General features: G+C 38.7%; 1 protein-coding gene across 1 annotated transcript in view; it reads right to left on the reverse strand.

Annotated features, from left to right (window-relative positions):
- Positions 1-746: 746 nt before the first annotated feature.
- The window catches only part of LOC145332702 (long-chain-fatty-acid--CoA ligase ACSBG2-like), a 46,921-nt gene continuing 26,559 nt past the window's right edge, over positions 747-21,108 (reverse strand). Inside the window, exons 6-27 of the mRNA XM_080177720.1 lie at positions 20,894-20,982; positions 19,896-19,993; positions 19,445-19,497; positions 19,030-19,066; positions 18,391-18,465; positions 17,797-17,841; positions 16,863-16,916; positions 16,495-16,576; positions 16,045-16,106; positions 15,526-15,597; positions 14,906-15,004; positions 14,322-14,372; positions 13,787-13,875; positions 13,601-13,664; positions 12,845-12,913; positions 11,448-11,540; positions 11,090-11,176; positions 10,725-10,811; positions 10,225-10,302; positions 9,922-10,041; positions 9,366-9,440; positions 747-1,654 (exon numbers count right to left, since the gene is read on the reverse strand). Coding sequence (XP_080033846.1) covers positions 1,550-1,654; positions 9,366-9,440; positions 9,922-10,041; positions 10,225-10,302; positions 10,725-10,811; positions 11,090-11,176; positions 11,448-11,540; positions 12,845-12,913; positions 13,601-13,664; positions 13,787-13,875; positions 14,322-14,372; positions 14,906-15,004; positions 15,526-15,597; positions 16,045-16,106; positions 16,495-16,576; positions 16,863-16,916; positions 17,797-17,841; positions 18,391-18,465; positions 19,030-19,066; positions 19,445-19,497; positions 19,896-19,993; positions 20,894-20,982 — 1,684 coding nt within the window. The 3' untranslated portion in view covers positions 747-1,549. The remainder of the gene's footprint in view (positions 1,655-9,365; positions 9,441-9,921; positions 10,042-10,224; positions 10,303-10,724; positions 10,812-11,089; positions 11,177-11,447; positions 11,541-12,844; positions 12,914-13,600; positions 13,665-13,786; positions 13,876-14,321; positions 14,373-14,905; positions 15,005-15,525; positions 15,598-16,044; positions 16,107-16,494; positions 16,577-16,862; positions 16,917-17,796; positions 17,842-18,390; positions 18,466-19,029; positions 19,067-19,444; positions 19,498-19,895; positions 19,994-20,893; positions 20,983-21,108) is intronic.

Consider the following 21,108-nt stretch of genomic DNA (forward strand, 5'->3'; position numbering starts at 1 on the left):
TGTGATTTTTATATTAAAAGATTATTGGACCCGGCCAGCTGCTAGCAAGAATATGACTGCCCCTTTTTATTCTGTTTATTTCCCTTGCCCCTTGCCCCCACCTCCCTTCTCCCCGTCTGCTACATTCCAAACTAACACAACGAGTGTTTATTTCCCTTCCCCCCACTTCCCTTATCCCTTCTCCCCATCTGCAATATTCAAAACATACATAACGAGTAGCGGCATTCTATGCGCAAGTCCCCAAACTCAGTCAGAAACTGCTAAATTCTTGCACATTCCCTTTAAGCCAGTCCCCAAAGTCTGAGAATCCTAAAAATTGAATATTCGATCGATTGTCCCCTCCCTTACTCCCTGATTGGATATATAATGGAGATCTCAAATATGTTAATGCTTTTAGAACAAGCTTTTTTTATAATTAGCGGAAGAGTTGAGTTTATGCTTTTTTTGCAAAGAGTTAGGTCATTAGAATAGTTATTTATCGCATCGTATTATAAATAGCTTTCCGCAGATATAAAAATGTACAAATATAAGACAAGAAATAGTTTTACATATTAGCACAGAGATGCCTTTAAAACTGGTTTTAATATTATGATTGTATATTTCTTATTTGTAAAAACTGGATTAAATACGACACGATACAGGATTTTTCAGAATGGCTTAGAACCGGTTCTAATTTAAAATTAATCTGTTTCGAAGTGCAATACTGGAAAAATGAACTCAATTTTCATAGTAAATTAATAAATACATATAAGTTTTATATCATTTATTAATTATTACATATTACATATAATTTTTTTTAAAAATTTAAGTAAAAATATAAAAACTTATACATTATTTGTTATAAAATATCTAATGTATGGCAAATCTAAATATTGATTATCTTTGAAAAGGCAAGATAAGTTTTCATTTTTGTACATTTTAAAATATAAAATATTAGTTAAATTATATAAAAAATACATACAATAAATGGAAAATTTTAAATTTAAGTTTTAAAAAACAGTCAAATATTTTAAATTAAAAAGTTTTTAAAATATACATTATTAGAAATACACAAAATTTTGAAATAACACATAGGTGGATAGGTTTTTTTTTCTGCAGTCTTTTTTATATTTCATTAATATAAAAGAAACAAGGATAGTTCAATTCAAGATTAACTGAGCTCTTGTTTAAAAATTAGAAGATTTTCATTTTGCATTCGCAAGATTAATTTACTCTCCGTTGACTTTTAATATACTAACTTTTACTTTAAATATAAAAAGTTGTCAAAATAAAATAAAATTAGATCGTTATGAAAACTATTTAACAATTACATTTCTTTAAGAATAACAGGTTTAATACACATTAATTATTTAAATCTATCTTTTGATAGCATCCATAAACTTTAATATTATGCATTGACAAAATATCTTTTTTAGTTTTAAACTTCATAAAAACTCTTATCATGTTTTAATTCGTTGATTTGAATCAATAATAAATCTAAAATTTTTATTTTTGCAATGTTTTGACTTCAATATAAACTCTAACATATAAATTTAAGTAATCATACATTTTAAAGATCATAAATTTTTTCAATACTCTTTTGATATCTCTTGGTGATGTACTGACGCTTCACTTTTAGGGTGGGTCCTAACTCACCCCCTGGAACTGAAAAATCCTGAAAAAGGGGGGATATGTTAATAAAAATTAATATTAGTTACAATTACTCTACAAGTCTAGTTATGAGTTTTAGAAAAAAAACTAATTTTTGAAAAAAAAATTTTGCCAGCTGAGCACAGAAAATTAAAAGTAAAGTGTGGGGGAATAAAAAAAGAAAGGGGTAGGTTTCTGGTAGAATCCGTAAAGGTGTGTGTTTTAAGGCTTAAAAATAGTAGTAGAACGATAATATTCACTTAATATGTGTATTTCTTATTGAAAACAAATTTTTTAAAAAGTTGACATAAAAACAATAGTAGTGTGGTATCCGCCTAGGGTAAATGGCAGACACCAGAGTTCGAATAAAGACTACGGCAGTGTGAACAGACGTGGACACCTTACTATAGAGAAGCTACGCTTCTCTAGCATTCACTAGACAAGAATCAACATCTATTTCAGTTGTCACTTTATTGGAGGTTTAAAGGATACTAAAGCTATATACAACAAACAATGACTACATGGATAGGAATAAATGATCATAACATAAAAGCATTATAATACATATACAATAGTCAGTTTGGGCAATCATGATTCCCCATCCCTGGAAAGGGTGGGGGGAATTAAGAATACAGTTAACCATAATATAAATACATATGGATTAGGAATAAAGATGGTTAAAGATAAATCATACAGTAAAACATAGATAATTGCAATGGTTAGGTAGATGGCTATCCCTGTCTGGGGCAGGCAGGATAGCCCATGGAGCAGCACAATAGGTAGATAAGCATAGAGGGGTTGAGTGGTAGGTCTGGGTACTAAAGAGGGAAGGTTTGATGATTACTGGTGACAACAACAGTCTGTGTGGGGGTGATTCTATCAGGTGAGGGCAGGTTTAGATCCTTTATCCTCAGGGTTGAGGTGGTGCTGATAACTTGGTGGTTGAAGGGGAAGGTTCCGGTGCTTAAGATGGGAGAGGGAGGGGTAACACCCCTCCCTCCATTTGCAGGACAACTGAGAGATAAAATCAGTACCGTTATCTGACATCTTTTCAGGTGGCTTCATAATTGTAGAATAACAGGATTTAACTAGGTGCGTAGCATCGCTATAATGTCTTGGTTTCTGCATGGTCCAGAGCTGCCGCATACCACAACTCTCCCCTCGGAAGGCTGGAGGGGTTGTCTGCACCGCCAGACTTCCGACAGTGGTTGCGGCCTTCAGTTTGTTGTCCTTGTGGAATGGGTCCGCCAGGATACCAGTTGCTGGACGGGGGTGGACTCCAGCCCTCCCCAGGTCTAACGGAATCGGCTATATCTGCTGGAGTAGCTGGTCCTGTTGGATCTTCTGGCCGTTGGATGTGTACCTCTGAGGCCACCCTGGCAACCTCCAGGGGTGGCACAGCACATGAGGGGGCTTGGACCAACAGCCGCCTGGTATACACCTCTGCAGGTTTCTCCACTGGGCTGGTGGTCTCCATCGTGTTGGTCACCTTGCTGCTGGCAGGCTGGCTACTGGATGCAGGCGCAGTTTCTTCGCCCTCGGGGCTGGTCAGGTTCATTCGGCTTCCAGGGTCTCTGTCAACGCGGGCAGGTGGTGGTTGCCATACTGTAGGAGCGTTGCCTCCTTCAGGCTCATTCTGGACATTGGCAGGGTGGTGCATGGCAGTCCGACCTGCGGGGTAGGGAAAGGTAACAGTCCACCCTTTATGCCGGAGGCTGTCTTGGATCTGCAAGGGTGGCTCCGCTCTAGTTGGCTGGGAGACAGGCCCAGCCACGGACACTGCTGCTAGTGGACTGGAGGCACAAGGCTCCGGATTTCCTCCCCTAGCCTGAAGGGGTCCAGGCACATTGTCTCCATCTTGGGTAGACATAATTGTTGGGGATCCTCTACTTCTATGGTTAGGCTCGGCACTTGGCGCATCTAGTTGTGTTACTCCCCAGGCAGCGGTCAAAGCTTCTTCAGTTTGGCTGGTAATGGCTGATACCCTGGCTCCTGGGGCAGATGCAGGGGGCGCAGGCAAGTTTGGCCCAGCCCAAACTTCCTGGTACACCAGTGCAATACAATTACCCTGGCTTGGTTGAGGGAGGTAGACAGCTGGATGCAGTTGAGGGTGAGGGACAGCTGGACTCTCCCTGCTGGCTGGGGGCTCTGGCTGGCTGGGGGTGACGGATGTCACCCCTTCCTCTGGGGCTGCGGGCTCATTCCGGGGTCCAGGTATCTCGGTGGCGGCGACGGTTGTCGCCCCAGGCACCAGTGTGGGGGCGCTGGATAGCACCCCCCAGTCTTCACAGGGGTCCAGGTCTCTCGGTGGCGGCGACGGTTGTCGCCCCAGGCACCAGTGTGGGGCACTGGATAGCACCCCCCAGTCTTCACAGGTGGCGGCGACGGTTGTCGCCCCAGACATCAGCTTGGTGGTGCAGGGAAGCACCTCTCGTTCCTTCCAAGTGGCGACGCCGGTTGGCGTCCCATACATCGACTCAGACTCGCTGGCTAGCGCCTCTTGCCTCTCCCACTCGGCGGCAGCTAGTTGGGGTGACGGCTGGGCATCTCCCTCCAGGTGGACCTGGGTGGCAGACTGGTTGCATGCAGGTTGTTGGGCGGCCTGGTGTTTCTTCATTGCCCGGTCCCAACCGGTTCTACACTTGGCGGCTGTGTGGCCGTTGAAGCGGCAGCGCCCCTTCGTCCAGCTGGGTCCCATCAGGCCGGCTTCCCCAGGGTGTATCAACCTGCCAGGTCTCTCCTCCTCCAGTTGGGGCACCAGCTGACAAACAGGGTCTCCCCTACTAGGGGTCAGGCGGTGCTGGGCTGCTTGTGGTGGCTCCTTGGTTACATTCAGCCTCCTCCCCATACACACAGGTTCCTTCCATCCAACAGCGGCTCTCCTCCCCTGGGTGGCGAGGCCAGCCTCGGCCTTAGCTTCTGCAGGTGCTTCTCCACATGAGGGATCCTGCCTCTGGGTATGCCAGGTGGTTGGTAGCAAAGGCTGTTGATGGTGCCAGTCGGAAAGGGGGCTATGATCTATGGGGGGTACCTGTGGCCAGTGTGTGACAGGTACCCACAGGTGGACCAGCAAGGCCCAGAAGATGCCATACTGATGGTAGCCTGAACTGTATTCCGGACTGTCAGCAGACTGTTGGTAGCCACCTGAGTTGGGCCAGAGTTGCCAGCTGGTATTGCGTCCCTGCCAGGCTCCGTCAGCTGCTGGTGGGGAGCCCCTGCGGTGGTTCTGGTTTTGGCAAGGGGTGGCCTTCTTATTGACTTCCCTAGTTGGAGCTCTGCATCCTGGTGGGCCTCCATCTTCAGCAGCATGGGGGAACTTGGCTGGGACATGTGCAGTGGTTCAACAGAGTAGCGGCATCTGGTCTTGGAGTGTGGGGGAACAGCCTCACTGCTGCTGGTCAACCCTGCTCCCTCCGTGCTGGGTAAAGTCTTCCACTGCAGCAGGTCACCAGTCCCCATCCTTAGGCCGGTCCCCAGTCGTTCCATGCCTGGGGGCTCCCAGGGAGGCTTGGGTGGCGGCTCCCCCACCCCCAGGTACGCGTCGGGCATCTGGGTGAAGAGCCTATTCCCCTGGGACAGCTCCCCATCCTCCAGATTGGTGAGGCCAGTGCCAGGGAGGACCTTTCCACCCCAGAAACAGGTGGTACTGGCCCTAGGGCTGGGCCCCTTTGAAATCTCAGTTCTGGTAGTAGTGTCCATCTTGGGGCTGGCCACTAAGTCTCTGAAGCTTGTCACCTTCTCATTAGGCTCAGTTGCATCGTTCAACACCCCCAGGAGGACACCTACAGGTTCAGCAATCCCCAGTCCAGTATTGCTATTTCTCGTGCGTTGAGCACCAACGGAACAGGAGCGGTGCAGCGGACATTCAGTCACCCTTCCAGACAAGGGCATCTCAGGGACCAGGGGTCTGTGACCTGGCATGTGTTTGATGTTCACTGTACTCAACACAGTAGGCCAGAGTAATAACAGAAGCAGTATCGTGTATGAAGAAGCAGAGAGTGGTGGGGTACAGATGTTGGTGGTTCTGGTCCAAATGAAGACTTCTGTCCACCACAGTGTCAGCAGCAGGCCTAGGCACACAGTTAATACCCAATCATGAATGTCTTCTATTTCCGCACGTCGGGCTAGGGGCTGCCAAGTTCTTATCTTGTAGATGTAGGAGCAGAGTAGAGTAGCCGCGCCGCAAGGGGGTTCGAGCCGGCTCACCCCTAATATAAATACTATAGCTGTGTAATTAGGGTGGTAGTCCACGTAGCGGTAGGCTCGGTCCTCCTGGCTCAAGAGTTTCTGTGGCTGGCGCGTCCCCATGATAAGTAGCAGGGGGTTGGTCTGTTGGTGCCAGCGTCTTGTTTAACTGTTGAGCCTGAGTTGTTCTCCTTTCCAGTATAGCTCTTGATTTCTGTGATAACCAGCGGATCTTAGCTTAAAGGTAAAAGGAATATGTTAGGGATCCACAGATGTCTCTAGGAGCGTATCCGCTGGTAGATATATGGATAGGTAGGCTAACTATATATATATATATATATGGCTACACTCCCATATATATATATACGTGTATAAGAATATCCCCAGAGCTAGCTAGCTTTCCTCCTTGCTCCAAAAAAAATCACGCTTCCTCTGTATAAAGTTCACAACTATGAGGTCGATGGTCCAGGTACACACCACCACTGCCCAGTGTGGGGCATCAAGTCAGGCTATGTCCACAGGGTGGGCGTACTTTCGTTCAGTTACCATATCAGTTTCCAGTGTTGTATGGTGGGGTTAGTATTCACTTACTTGTACCCATGATACAAAAAAAACAACATTATTTATCACTTGGGTATTTATATATACATATAGTTGTTTCACTAACCACTCAGCTTTGAAGTAGGGTTGGCAGGGCTAGGAGATGTTGAGGGTCTGAGCGGGTTTAAGGAACTGGTTTAGTTTTCCTTATCACACTGTAGACAGGGAGGGAGGAGCTTGCAAGTTTTTCTCCTAAAAAAATATCTCTGTTGTATGCTATAGAGTGGCCCCTCTCCTGTGTGGGTGTGTGTGTGTGTGTGTGTGTGTGTGCGTGAAATCTCCTTTCCGTGCAGCGCGCTTACGCACCGTCAATCCGCGCACACAGATAAAACGCGCACTTGTCCCTCAACTCGCTCTCTCGTTGGTCCGCTTTGTCCGTTGGACTTATGATATTTTCCGCACTCTGTTGCGCTACCCGTGAATGGCGCTTTGTGTTCCCGGTCGCTAGCCCCACACTACAGACGGACTTAGTCTAGTGTGGGTAGGAGGGGGGGAGCGCGTGAGGGGACGGGGGTAACTCCGTCCGTTCCCCCTGTGAGGGAGGGGGGTAACTGTGTGCTGGTGTAATAGTGCCTTTTCTTCTTAATCCTAGGCTTATCTATTATATCACCCTGATTGTATTTGCCTTCAATGGAGAGGGGCTCCTCCCTTTCCCTTGGAATAAGGGGTGTATTGTTGTTGTGCTATAGGCTTGAGGTGATTTGATTGTATATCAGGGTCTTTATTATATTACATCTAGCTTCTATTTTTGTCCTTATCACAATTGCATAACAGATTTGTTTACTAACCCTGTCCTATTTTTAGCTGTTATCACAATACACAATAAATCCAAGCCTGTTCTATTTTTAGATTTATCACAACACAACAATTTGTTTGCCAAGCTTTGCTCATAAATCTATTGTTTAGCCATCACACCAGGGTGGTAATCCCTGCACTGTGACATAATATCTGTTTTTCTAGATGGGTGGCTGCGTTGTAGCCTCTCAGGATACTTGGAGTTGACGTAGTTTTTCTCTGTTCTGGTGCACTACACTCGTATGTTGGCTCGCAGCTTGCAGCTATGTGGCGTGTTTCAGCCTATCGGCGGCAGGGAATGTCCCGTCCTGCTAGCGCCGCTTGCAGCTATGTGGCGTGTTTCAGCCTATCGGCGGCAGGGAATGTCCCGTCCTGCTAGCGCCGCTTATCCAAATCCAGCTGATGGCGGCAGGGAATGTCCCGTCCTGCTAGCGCCACTGGTTCGGATCCTGCTATCTCTTGCAGTAAAATTGGCCTATTTTCAGCCGTTTACACTTATTTGGCTTGTTTCAGCCGGTCCGCAGGCCTGTTTCAGCCTTTTGAGCGCTCAATTCTCCGTTAGATGTCGGCGCTTCTCGCGGTTCTTCGTCCAGTTTCACTTCCACAACTGCCGGATGCAGAGTTAGACTTGCTGTCCAGGGTGGGTAATTCAGGTTGCTTGTGTCAGTTTTGCCAGTTTCACTGCTGGGAGTACCTTAGCCTCAGCTGCGCGTCTGCTCTACACTTGTGGTTCGCCGTAATCTCACACAGCTGTCACCAAAAGTTGTGGTATCCGCCTAGGGTAAATGGCAGACACCAGAGTTCGAATAAAGACTACGGCAGTGTGAACAGACGTGGACACCTTACTATAGAGAAGCTACGCTTCTCTAGCATTCACTAGACAAGAATCAACATCTATTTCAGTTGTCACTTTATTGGAGGTTTAAAGGATACTAAAGCTATATACAACAAACAATGACTACATGGATAGGAATAAATGATCATAACATAAAAGCATTATAATACATATACAATAGTCAGTTTGGGCAATCATGATTCCCCATCCCTGGAAAGGGTGGGGGGAATTAAGAATACAGTTAACCATAATATAAATACATATGGATTAGGAATAAAGATGGTTAAAGATAAATCATACAGTAAAACATAGATAATTGCAATGGTTAGGTAGATGGCTATCCCTGTCTGGGGCAGGCAGGATAGCCCATGGAGCAGCACAATAGGTAGATAAGCATAGAGGGGTTGAGTGGTAGGTCTGGGTACTAAAGAGGGAAGGTTTGATGATTACTGGTGACAACAACAGTCTGTGTGGGGGTGATTCTATCAGGTGAGGGCAGGTTTAGATCCTTTATCCTCAGGGTTGAGGTGGTGCTGATAACTTGGTGGTTGAAGGGGAAGGTTCCGGTGCTTAAGATGGGAGAGGGAGGGGTAACACCCCTCCCTCCATTTGCAGGACAACTGAGAGATAAAATCAGTACCGTTATCTGACATCTTTTCAGGTGGCTTCATAATTGTAGAATAACAGGATTTAACTAGGTGCGTAGCATCGCTATAATGTCTTGGTTTCTGCATGGTCCAGAGCTGCCGCATACCACAGTAGAACGATAAAAACAATAACACATAACCTTTACTGATTCTACCAGAAACCTACCCCTCTCTTTCTAAAATTATTCTGGCCTCTCTTAAAAACATGATCAGTCTGTCATTGTATGTTGTTTTTACACTTATGATATCTTTATATCAGATATATATGTGCTTTATTGACAACTAGCGGCTACGCCCCTAGAGGCATCTATTGGCATTTAAATGTTTTTTTTTATTTTAAATATCTAATTTGAGAAATAATTTGTCTATGTTACAATCAGCTTTTAAATTCATGTCTCTACGCAGCGCCACTACGCTAGCGACACTATGCGGCGTTAATGATTATTTTTTTTTTCGAATTTATTGTGATTTCTCTTGGGAGGGTGGTGGTACCCTCCCCCAAAATAGTTATAAACCTTTCCGAGTCCTATGAGAAGCTACACTGTTAAGGAGAACCCGATCGGTTCAGCGGTTAGCCAGATCCTTCGGTACAAACACACAGACACACAAAAACACAGACATCCTGTTACTTAAGTATAGGGATACCCGCAAAATTTAATTACAACTATACACACCTGAGGTAGAATCATCCATTTCTGAATTCTGGAAGCATTACTGACCGCCTTCTTGTTGGAACGATCAATACCAGCCTATGAAATGTTATGTCAAAAAGATAAATTGGCACTTTCCCTTGTTTGTCCTAGATGAACCATCCATTTCTCTCCTCTTTTTATTTTTGAAATAAAATAAAAAAATTTTTTATCCTATTCATAATCTGCGTTGTACATCCAAGACTACTCCCAGTAACCAGTGCCCGATATAACCTAACCCAAACTGACCCAAAGTAATAAGTTAAACGTAAATCTAAACCAATAAATTTCAATTAATTTTCTTTAAAAAGGATAGGGTGGGTGGGGGTGGGGGGGGGGCAATAATAGGTAAAGGAAAAAAGATAATTGAAATAAGCACCAATCAACCCACAACCCCTATCTAAATTTTACGAGATGCTAGCCCTGCTGGTTTCTTCTAACCCTAATTAACCTAACATAAACGATAAAAAAATACGTTTTATTTTGTCAAAAAGTTTGTTTGTGATGCAGATGCAATATTGGGGAAACCGCCCTTTTTTACCTGTATTCCTCTCATAACTCTGGAGTCCGGTCCCTTGAGGACATCAGTCACGGTGTTGGCTGTACTGCCGATTGATCGGCACCAGTCGATAGCGGCCGGCGTCAGTCGGCGGCTGGGTTCCTACGACAATAGTAAAAGTTATAGACAAGTAAATATCTAACTAAATGAAGATGTATTATATAAAATGAGGAATAATACGTCTAATAGGTAGTATATATCAAATCGATAAGCTAAAAATAGGGGCATATTTTCATAGTCCTCCAAGGGTAGTGGAAGCGGTAAAAGGGTGTTTAAGAGACTTACCAAAGTATCTGGGTTGACCTCCACAGCTAGGGTCAAGAAACACGAAATAAACTTCTGTTTGTCTCCCAAAACTAAGGCCTGAAAATATATAAGTCATTAGTTACATTATTAGTCCTAAAGATTAGAATTATTGGTTCAAAACATTAGACACTAATAGTTTGGAATCAAGAAATAAAATGTACGTAAAGTTTTAAAGTGAAGGAATAATTTGGTTACAAAATCCTGCTCAAATCATTAAAAGTCTGTGATGGTTTTAGGCTATTTTTTTCTATCCATGGATCTTTATAGATAAGATAATAAACGTTATCTTGATGCATACCCCAAATTATAAGAAACAATATTACCCAAAAATGATTGGTTAAAACTTTTGGCACTTTGTACTAATCAATCAAGATTCAATAAAAGTACCAAAGTTTTAAGCAAGCTAATAACATTAAGTATAATATATAGTTGAATGTTCTCTCCCTCCTGGCTATATCTATCTATCTATCTATGCTTACATGTGCAATGATGGGAAGCTCCTCTTGAACTTTATCTTGGATAAGAGCAGGGGCTACGTTCTCACCACCAGCGGTGATAATCAAATCCTAGAAAATATATTTTTGAATGGAAACTTAACTCATTCGCTGTAATACTTTTTATCTACTATTTTTAGTACTTAAACACTATATTCAACTATGTACATTATTTTATTTTAATTCTATCTCTGTCATAAATTTATTCTTTTAATTATTTTATCAAATCATCTATCAATGCTTTTATCCTTTCTATCTATCGCTCCTAAAATTATCTATCTATATATCCATTCATCAATCCATCTATTAATCTATCTGTCTATATAACTATTTTATCTACCTATCTATACCTTCTCTCTGCCAACAATGAAATGAAAACCATCTCTATCAATCTCTCCCAGATCGCCAGTCTTGAACCAGCCATCATCAGTCATATCCTAAAAAAACAAAATGGCGGCGTCAATCAAATTATAAATGTCGTCGTTCATATAAATTTTTTTTTTGTGTAAGGTCGTTTTTCTCTAGGTGCGATTTCGCTTCAGAGGGTGGTTGTACAGTGTACACCCTCCCTAAAAATATACACCATCCCAATACATATGAAAAGCTACATTGTCAAGGAGAACCATATCGGTCTTGCGGTTAGCAAGATCCTTGAGTACAGACAGACAGTACTAAGTAGACATCCTGTTACTTTTCTATAATAATTACCTTTTGAGTAGCATCCTGTCTGTTGAGATATCCCATCATGATATTTCTACCCCAGCCCCATATCTCTCCTGCTTCTACTTCAGGGTCTGAACTCTAAAAATATATGTAGTGGAGATATCCCATCAATAAATTTTATATTCCAGTCTCATATCTCCCCCTGCTTCTACTTCAGAATTAAAACTCTAAATATATAGTTGAGATATCCCATCATGATATTTCTACCCCAGCCCCATATCTCTCCTGCTTCTACCTCAGGATCTGAACTCTAAATATATATATATATATAAAGTTGAGATATCCCATCATAATATTTCCACTCCAGCCCCATATCTCTCCTGCTTCTACCTCAGGGTCTGAACTCTAAATAGAAATATATTTATATAGTTGAGATGTCCCATCATGATTTTTCTACCCCAGCCCCATATCTCTCCTGCTTCTGCTTCAGGGTCTGAACTCTAAATATATATATAGTTGAGATATCCCATCATGATATTTCTATCCCAGCCCCATATCTCTCCTGCTTCTACCTCAAGGTCTGAACTCTAAATATAAATATATTTATATAGTTGAGATATCCCATCATAATATTTCCACTCCAGCCCCATATCTCTCCTGCTTCTACCTCAGGGTCTGAACTCTAAATAGAAATATATTTATATAGTTGAGATATCCCATCATGATATTTCTACCCCAGCCCCATATATCTCCTGCTTCTACTTCAGGGTCTGAACTCTAAATATACACATATAGTTGAGATATCCCATCATGATATATCTACCCCAGTCCCATACCTCTCCTGCTTCTACATCAGGACCTGAACTCTAAATATATATATATATATAGTTGAGATATCCCATCATGATATTTCTACCCCAGCCCCCTATCTCTCCTGCTTCGACTTTAGGGTCTGAACTCTAAATATATACATATAGTTGAGATTTCCCATCATGATATTTTTACCCCAGCCCCATATCTCTCCTGCTTCTACATCAGGACCTGAACTCTAAATATATATATATAAAGTTGAGATATCCCATCATGATATAATCTATCTTCAATAGTAGCCAAGAAAATCATATCTTGTCTATAGCGTTACTGACTTGGAGACTAAAAATTTTCGAGATCAAAATACATAAGACTAGATAAAAGATAATGATTGTACCTCCGTTAAACAAAAGCTCTCAAAAGACCTACAAATCAAACCATAAAACTAAGGAGAAGTATTTAAATAATATTTTTTTTAAACAGTGAAATGAAAGATTTAGAAAGGAACATTTTAATTAAATAGTAGTAAATATTTCAATTCACTTTTATAGGCATCTTTTTAATGTATTTATTATGACGAATTGTATCCCGGATAGTGACATTGTATCAGACAACTAGCGGATGAAACTTACCCGTTCAAGTTTAGTTTTGACAGCATCTACAACAACGCCAACTGAATTCTCACGAAATTGATGTGGCAGCTAAAATAATTAACAACATATCATTAATTATCCAGGCAATTATTTTGTAGGTTGATCTATAAGGCTAATAAATTGATGTACATCCCCAATGATGCAACACAAAATTACCCCTTCTACAATTCAATTACAATTAGTGTTTGAAACGTTTTGACACTCAAGTAAACGAACCAACTAATGAAAATTCAACAAAAGTTCCCAAAGTTACAAAGCCAACGAATAAGAAAACGTTATTATAATAAATAGAATAGTGTAATAAACAGCCCAATGTCCCCTCCCCAAGTTTATTCTTCCTTTTGTAGTTTGTAATGATTTTGTAATGTGCCATCATTTCCACACATATGAAATTAGCAATGGGTAATATATCTTTTTGTTTGTAGAAACTTTCAGGCGGAAGCAGTTTAGTTATTAGTCTAGTATTATAGTTTTCCGCGGAAAGTAAAATTAAAAATCATAAGATAACTTCCAGTGTTTTAGCCCCTAGAGGCCACAAGCCCAGGTAATAAAAATGGACATAAATTTTATTAAAGATTTGAATTTGATTTGATTAATTTTATGATTTTTATTTATTTTATTCTTTGAAAAATCTCTTTAATATAAACCTTAAATGATTTTTTTTAGGCAAAAACCGGTTAAATCCAGCGGAAATGAATCGGAGCTTAAATAGAAAAATGTATCTATGCTTCTGACCTGGAACGTGAGAGGTCCACAGGTCTCGCTGAGTCCGTACAGTTCCAAGATCTTGATGTCCAAACTAAAAACATGAATACTTAATCTAGCTATCTGTCTATCTAGGTATCTATTATATAGACAAGGGTGCAGTAATTGAACAATTGGATTTTTCTATTTCTATCTATCTACTATCAATCTTTATACCTTAGGAAATATCTAAAAGTTCCATTGGCCAGGGGTGCGGCACCTGAGTAGAATCCACGGCACTGGTCAAATCCAAGTCCAACTTTAACCTAAACAAGGACAATTATGCCCTTTTGCATCTTGTCAAAAAAATAAATGACCATGTATATTAAAGTAGATTATTTTAGGTTTAAGTCTTTGAATTGTTACTTAAATGGTATTATTAACGAAAAAGAATAAAAAGTTAAAGATAAGGGAAGGTAGATTGTACTTAATATAGCATAACATAACCTCGGATAGGGGATAGGTAAATGAAAGATATGTTATTTTAGTCCCTGAATTATTTTAACAAAATTACCCCTTTTGAAGATTAATTTATTGGTTTAAAAGCTTGTGCACTAGTATTTTGTGAAGTCAAAAAGAGATTCCCTACCCACAACAACAACAATAGTTTTATAACAAATCAACAATTCGTTTCCTGTTTACTCCATGAGGTACAAACAGACATACGGACAGACCCTTGTTGTAGAGTAGCTATGCTACAAACAATACTTACAGCAGAGAAGACAACCTTCTGAAATATCTCGAACTTTTTGCCTCCGTTGTGCTAAATAAATAAATAAGGTTTAGAGATCTTTAGTAACACAAGAACATACAAATGTAGATAAAGCGAACTTCAATACTATGAGATTTCCTTCTACATTTATAATCAAGGCATTTTAGGTTTGCCAGTACGTTAAAGTGTGATGCGATATATAACTGGTCTTTGTTTTGTCGTATGTAATGATTTAATTTTACAATTTTGTATTGGTCTGTTGATCTATAATTCTATTCATCATTCTGTCTATCAATCACTAAACCAATCAATAGATCAATATTAATAAATCATTAAAATTTTCAATGAATCTCTCAATCTAACTATTTATCCTAGGATATAATGTAGTACATTTTCAATCTTAAGCTAAGTCTTGGAAATCACTTGTCAAAGTTAGTTGTACTTTTTAGGGAAGACATATAAATTTCTTGTGGTGGTTTTTTTTCCTCACCCCTCCTCCCTTAGAGGCTAGAGGCAAAGTAACTAGTTTTACAGTATATCAATCAATCAATATATTGATTAATCTATCTATTGATATATCTTACATTGAGATGATGTTCCAAGCCCGCCTTCTTAGCCTTAGTTGCAATAACTTTCTTCAGACCCTTGGTAGATCTTCCTAATTCTAACATTTTTTCCATCATCTAAATAAAACATGGATGTAGTCTTTTTTTCGTAAGTTAAGGACGGACGAAACAAAGAAGACAGTATCCATAAAAGAAATACTGGGATAGATTTTTTGTTCTAATTCTTAGTAATGTTGAATATTAAATGTGATGATACTCTATGTATCTTACTGTTCGTTTGTCTGACGATCTGTTGAACGTCTCCTTTATGGATGTTATCATCCTTGTTTCCTTAAGGTGTAGAAATATATAGGTGATTTTTATCAGCAAATTAGACCAATAAGAAAATAGTGTATAACCAATCGAGCCATGTTATTGGTTAAAAAGTGTACACATATTGAAAGAACGCTTATCTTTTCCATTTCATCCATTTATAATAAGTCAGCTTTCGGAAAATTATATCATCCAAAGAATTAGTCGCTCGTAATATTGAAATTAAATGTAAGCAAAACTTTTCGTCTGCCATAAATCCTTTTTATGTTAGACGAATTATTGTGTCTGATAGCCCATCTAAGGGTAATACATCTGTTGGTACATACCTTTTCCCATACCCTAGGGACTCCAAAAAATCTTGTGGGTTTGCACCAATGAAGATTTTCTTTCAGGGTGCTCTGAAAATATATTTAATATTAAAAATAGGTAATCCTTATAATAAAGTGACAGTTTGTCTGTCTGTACCGAAGGATGTCCTTTACAGGGTAGCTTCTCATAGGTCCAGGGAAGGTTTATAACTATTTCTGGGGAGGGTACCAACACCCTTTAAAACAAAATCTCCCCCTCCAAAAAAATGTTCTCTTTCCTTTTTAAATACCCTCCTCAAGTGCCCTTAGAGACCTCTAGTAGCGAAGTCGCTATTAATTCATGATAAAAAAAACAATATATTTTATGCTTACTTTTTATTTAGATTTCGCTAAATTAATAAGCCATTAATAAGAAAAATACTCCATAAAAGAAATATTAATCAGTAGGTATTCGAAAAATATTAACATACTTATATCTAATACAACCCCACTCCCCTCTTTAAAATAATAATATTAACCAGGGTACAAAAAGAATACCTTTAATACATTTTTGTCAGCAAAGTATGTAGTTCCAGCACAAATCATCATGGACCAAATATCTAAAAAAGAATTAGCAATTTTTACCGCGTAGTTTTCAGAAACGTTATAAAATGTGTTTTTTATTATAAAAATTAATATTGATACTTAATTTAGGTTGGGCTATTTTGATTTCCACCCCTTCCCCTCAAAACCCTTGAAAATTAATGGATGAAAGCCCTTAGTTTTGAAAAATTTGGTAATTTAGATAGTTTAAGTCGAGTAATGTCCCCCCCCCCCCCCGGCCCCTGAATTACTTTTTTTGAAATAATATTATTGTAGAGGACAGAGTAGCCCTCAAGAAAACAGCACCCCTTATTTTCAATTTATTTTGCTTTGAGGGAAAAACCAGCTTCCAAACTTTACATACACTTCAGGTAGTTTTCAGACTAAAAAAGGATTTTCTCTTACCAATAAGATTTCCAGCAATATGGCTGAGGGGCAGGTAGCTAAGAATCCTCTCATCATTACCAGCCATGTTGAATTTGTGCATCTACATTAAAATTTGGAATCTTAAAGGATAAAACAAGAGGCAATAAACAAAATTACCTATTCTAAAGAATAAAATAAGAGGTTGAAATTTTAGATACTACAGGTTTAAAACCAAAATTAAATTTCAAAAAATACCTATAGTTTTTAAATTAACGAACAAGAACTACGTTATTTTAAATGGCAGACCAGGAAATCCCATTGCTTGGTTATTGCACAAAATTTGGTCTTTACTAATGACTCGGTTTTGCTTAAGATTCGAACTCATGACCTATTTTATAAAAGTTTACCTTGCAAGAAATCCAAGCTGTCCAAGTTATGGCATCTTGGCTTAACATCACACCCTAAATAAGACATAGTTACAGACTGACAGATTAACATACAGAGTGAGAGAAACTACACTCTTTAGTACATAACAGGAATGATAACATCCATAAATAGCGACGTAAAAAAATATGGATAGAAATATGTACATCATTTTAAAACACCAGATGTTCAGTGGTAACAATAATAGAAAATTATCACAAAACCTTTCACATATGTATTTATCTGTTTAGAAATTAATATTTTGTATCATAAAAGACTTACCGACGACGGACTAAATGATGGATGCTGGATAACGTCCAAGATTGACGGACTGACGGACGGATGGAAAGACAAAGTTAATAGAGAAATTTTGCTAACAAATGCAATTTATGGATGAAAATGTATGAATACAAATCACAATGAGTACTGGTTTTATAAGAAGGGATTACAAAACATTTGTCTGTTTGTCAGTCCGTTCTTTGCCAAGTCTGTAACGCTATAAGGAAGTGGTATAAGGATTTTAATGAAGCAATATGGAATCAAATCATATGCTATTCTGATATTTCTTACGACAATTATACGGGATTACTTGTAAATTATAAATGCTGGCCATGAACATTGCTATTCTTAATTTATTAAATTACTTTGTATTTTTATATTAGAATAAAACACTAGAGGTGGAAGGGGTTAAATAAATGTTTCCCAATCCCGATAACCTTATGCCGACTCTCAAGTTGTTCTTTGAAAACCAACCAATAATGGTGACGGGAATATTTACACAGCAAAGTAGCAGAAAACAGTTAGCAGACGAAAAAGGTCATAGGAAAAGGGAGGGAGGTAGTTATCTGTATATACATCTATACTATTTATATTATAAGCAATGGACAGAGATAGGGCAATGAAGGATAAAATCTATACCTTAGGGTTTCCAGTTGTACCAGAAGTATAGATCAGGGTGCACACCTAAAATAAAAATTATTAAAAATAGGTCGGTTAATTGGTAATCATAGGTGTACGTAGGGAGTGTTTGGGGTAGTGTCCCCTTAAGGTTTAAAAACCCGTGAAAAAATCCTCCAGGTGTCAAACCCCATCCATAGTCAACAATACCAAAAGTCAATTGTCCTTAAGTAATAAATGTACGGTCGAAAATTCAAACCCCCTTTAAATGTTCTATCTATCTCTATATTATGGTTTAAACTTATCTATCTAGTATATCTTCGATCGAGTTTAGTTCATACTGTTAATAAATTCTACCATCTAAATCATTTTAGGAATGGATTTATTAATACTAGGATCTTACACCAGAATATCATATACTCTAATAAATTTAAACTTGTAGCTAAAATGATGATAACCGCATCCAACCCTTTATTCCATCCCCTCCCCTCCCAATGGATGAACGATCTGACCAATAAGTGACGTCCATGGTAACAACCTAATTTGACGATAATTATTCCCCTGTCCTAATATCCGTGTACAATATTCATTATCAATTCATTTCAATTATTGTACCTGGTTGATAGACATTCCTCTTAGCCTTTCCTGAAGGTCGTCGTCCGGCAAAACCTCGCCATGCTTTACACAATCCTAAGATATAAAGTACTAAAGTTTTTTGTATGAAACTTAAGATCTCAATAACAACTGAGGGAGTGTAGCTGCTAGTTCTAAAATAAGCAAGTAGGGCGATGCAGGCTAATTTCGGACAGGTACAAATTTTTGGCATATTTCAATTAGGTACCCAATTTCCTCTCACATGAATTCTCAAATCTATAAATTCTGATAATTTGTTATGTGTCCCCTTCTTAATATTCTCCAATGGTTTAAGAGTACTATTTGTCACTCTACATTCATAAGTAGCGCAGCAATAACAAGCTCACAACATGTTATATAAAAAAGTGTTCATACATAAAGAAAAGAAGAAACACAGTTGATTCTGATGAACGTTTACTGACAGTCAGGTGGACGGCATACCTTACTAATTGATTAAAAATAATCAAAGCTTTAAAAAAAATATCATTGGCAACTGAACAATTAGGTCTATAAAAATTGACAGCAAATATCAATACCGCGTTGAAAATGCAACAAGCAACAAACGTCAATTAATAGACTAATTAAAGAGTAGCTATACTACTTCTAAATAAAAACACTTACATCCCAATAGACAACTCCTGGCTTCATCACTTTTCCACTAGATAAAAAAATAAATTACTAAAATTAGATATACTTTAAAAAGATTTGCTTGAAAAAAAGATGTAGGAAAGTTATTTCTCGTATTCATTCGAATCCGGTGGATAGGAACCGGTTCTCATCCATACGAAAAAACTATGTCTAGCATCGTATTATATCCAGCTTTCTACGAATATAAAAATGTAAAATCATAAGATTAAAACCAGTTTTTTTAAAATAACGAATCCCCCTTCCACCCCCTTTACTCAATCCTTTTCCCCCCTACTGAATGACTAAACTGACCAATAAACGAGTTCAAATATAGCAAACTAAATTTTCCCCTGTCATAATATCCACGATTTTTATAAAGAGTGTAGCTACTCATAATTTATAAACTCACCTGTACTGAATAATTTTCTTGATTTGTGGACTGTCCTTCACTATATTCCAAACCTAAAAATAATTATTTATATAAAGACCTTTTCAACTATTCCTTCATGTACATGGATGTTTTATGTCAACTAATGCAGGAGTAATTCAAACATCGGATAAAAAATGGCCAAGTTACGTCAAAATAAGTGTGGCATACAGTAACATATACATCCTAATACTTCATACAGAGACAATCCAGAGACTTTTTAATTGGCTAAAATTGAGTTAATGATTGTCGTCTTCAATAACAAATGTTTGTTTAAATAATTAAGTCTTTCACAAAGGGTGTGTTAATAATTTAAAAAATCTAGAGCTTAGAGCGATTCTAACGGTATTTTTCTACCATTAACACAAGCCGGGCAATTAGTATTTTTAAAAGGGTACACTTTCTTTACACACCCTGTAACATTGCATTTTACCTTATTAAGTTGATTGTCGTCTTCCACAACAAGGATGGCACAATTAGAATCTTTTAGGATATATTCACAGGCCTCGGGACCATTCGTGGGGTAGATACCTAGATATAAATGTATATAGATAGATAGACAAGGTGTTGGTTCGAAATTCGAACATATTACACGCATGCAGTTTTTTCTATTAGAAAAGTAGATGGTGAGATATTAGAGGTCCTATGAAACGTTACGCGGCAAATGCGCATTTGATGAACAATTTTTTATCGTTAGGTTAAGATAGTTTATAGTCTAGGGGGCCGAGCGCCGCGGCCAATAATTAAATGTATTTTGAGAAAATTTTGAGAAAATCACGCAACCTCTCCTATATCCCAATATCACACCATCATACTTTTCTAATAGAACAGTTTTATTTATAGATAGATCCATATAAAGTTTGTTATGTAGAGAATAGATGGATAATTTAACCATAAATTTATTTCTCGTATTCATTCGAATCCGGTGGATAGGAACCGGTTCTCATCCATACAAAAAAATTATGTCTAGCATCGTATTATATCCAGCTTTCTACGAATATAGAAATGTACAATCATAAGATTAAAACTAGTTTTTTTTAGCCGGTGACTTCGTCACCTCGGGGCTAAAAAAACTAGTTTTAATCTCATAATTGTACATTCTATATCCGCGGAAAGCCGTTTATAATACGATGCGAGAAATAACTATTAAATACTCTCCCTGTCTAGTACTCATCCATCTGTTTAACTTCAGTCGATCCGTCTAAATGCCAAACTATTTTATCATTATCTATCTATCAATCTATCTCTCTCCCCATATTTGCAGTGCTTCCCTGTACCAAATTTAACCTAACCTAACCAAAGAAAACATTTGAAAACTTTTTGAAAAAATTTCCTTAATTTTGAATTTCAAAAGAAGGGAGGGTTTTTGTAGTCCAATAGGCACTTTGAAAGAAACCCCCCTATTTACATTTAAAATCTACCTAAATTTACCTGTAGCAGTGCCACCCGCATGGATAGCAGCCACGTCTGAAATAACCCACTCGGGAGAATTGAATCCAAGAATACATACTGAATTGAACCTAAAATAATAATAAAATAAGTATGTTAACATTCAGCAATTATGAAACTCAAAAGATAAGACAAAGAAAAAAACCGCACAATAATCGATGTCAGTAAATTTTTACGAACCTAATTCTAAACTGAGC

The sequence above is a fragment of the Acartia tonsa genome, chromosome 11 (genome assembly GCF_053477335.1).
Source record: "Acartia tonsa isolate MP-2025a chromosome 11, ASM5347733v1, whole genome shotgun sequence".
NCBI classification, from domain to species: Eukaryota; Metazoa; Arthropoda; class Copepoda; order Calanoida; family Acartiidae; genus Acartia; species Acartia tonsa.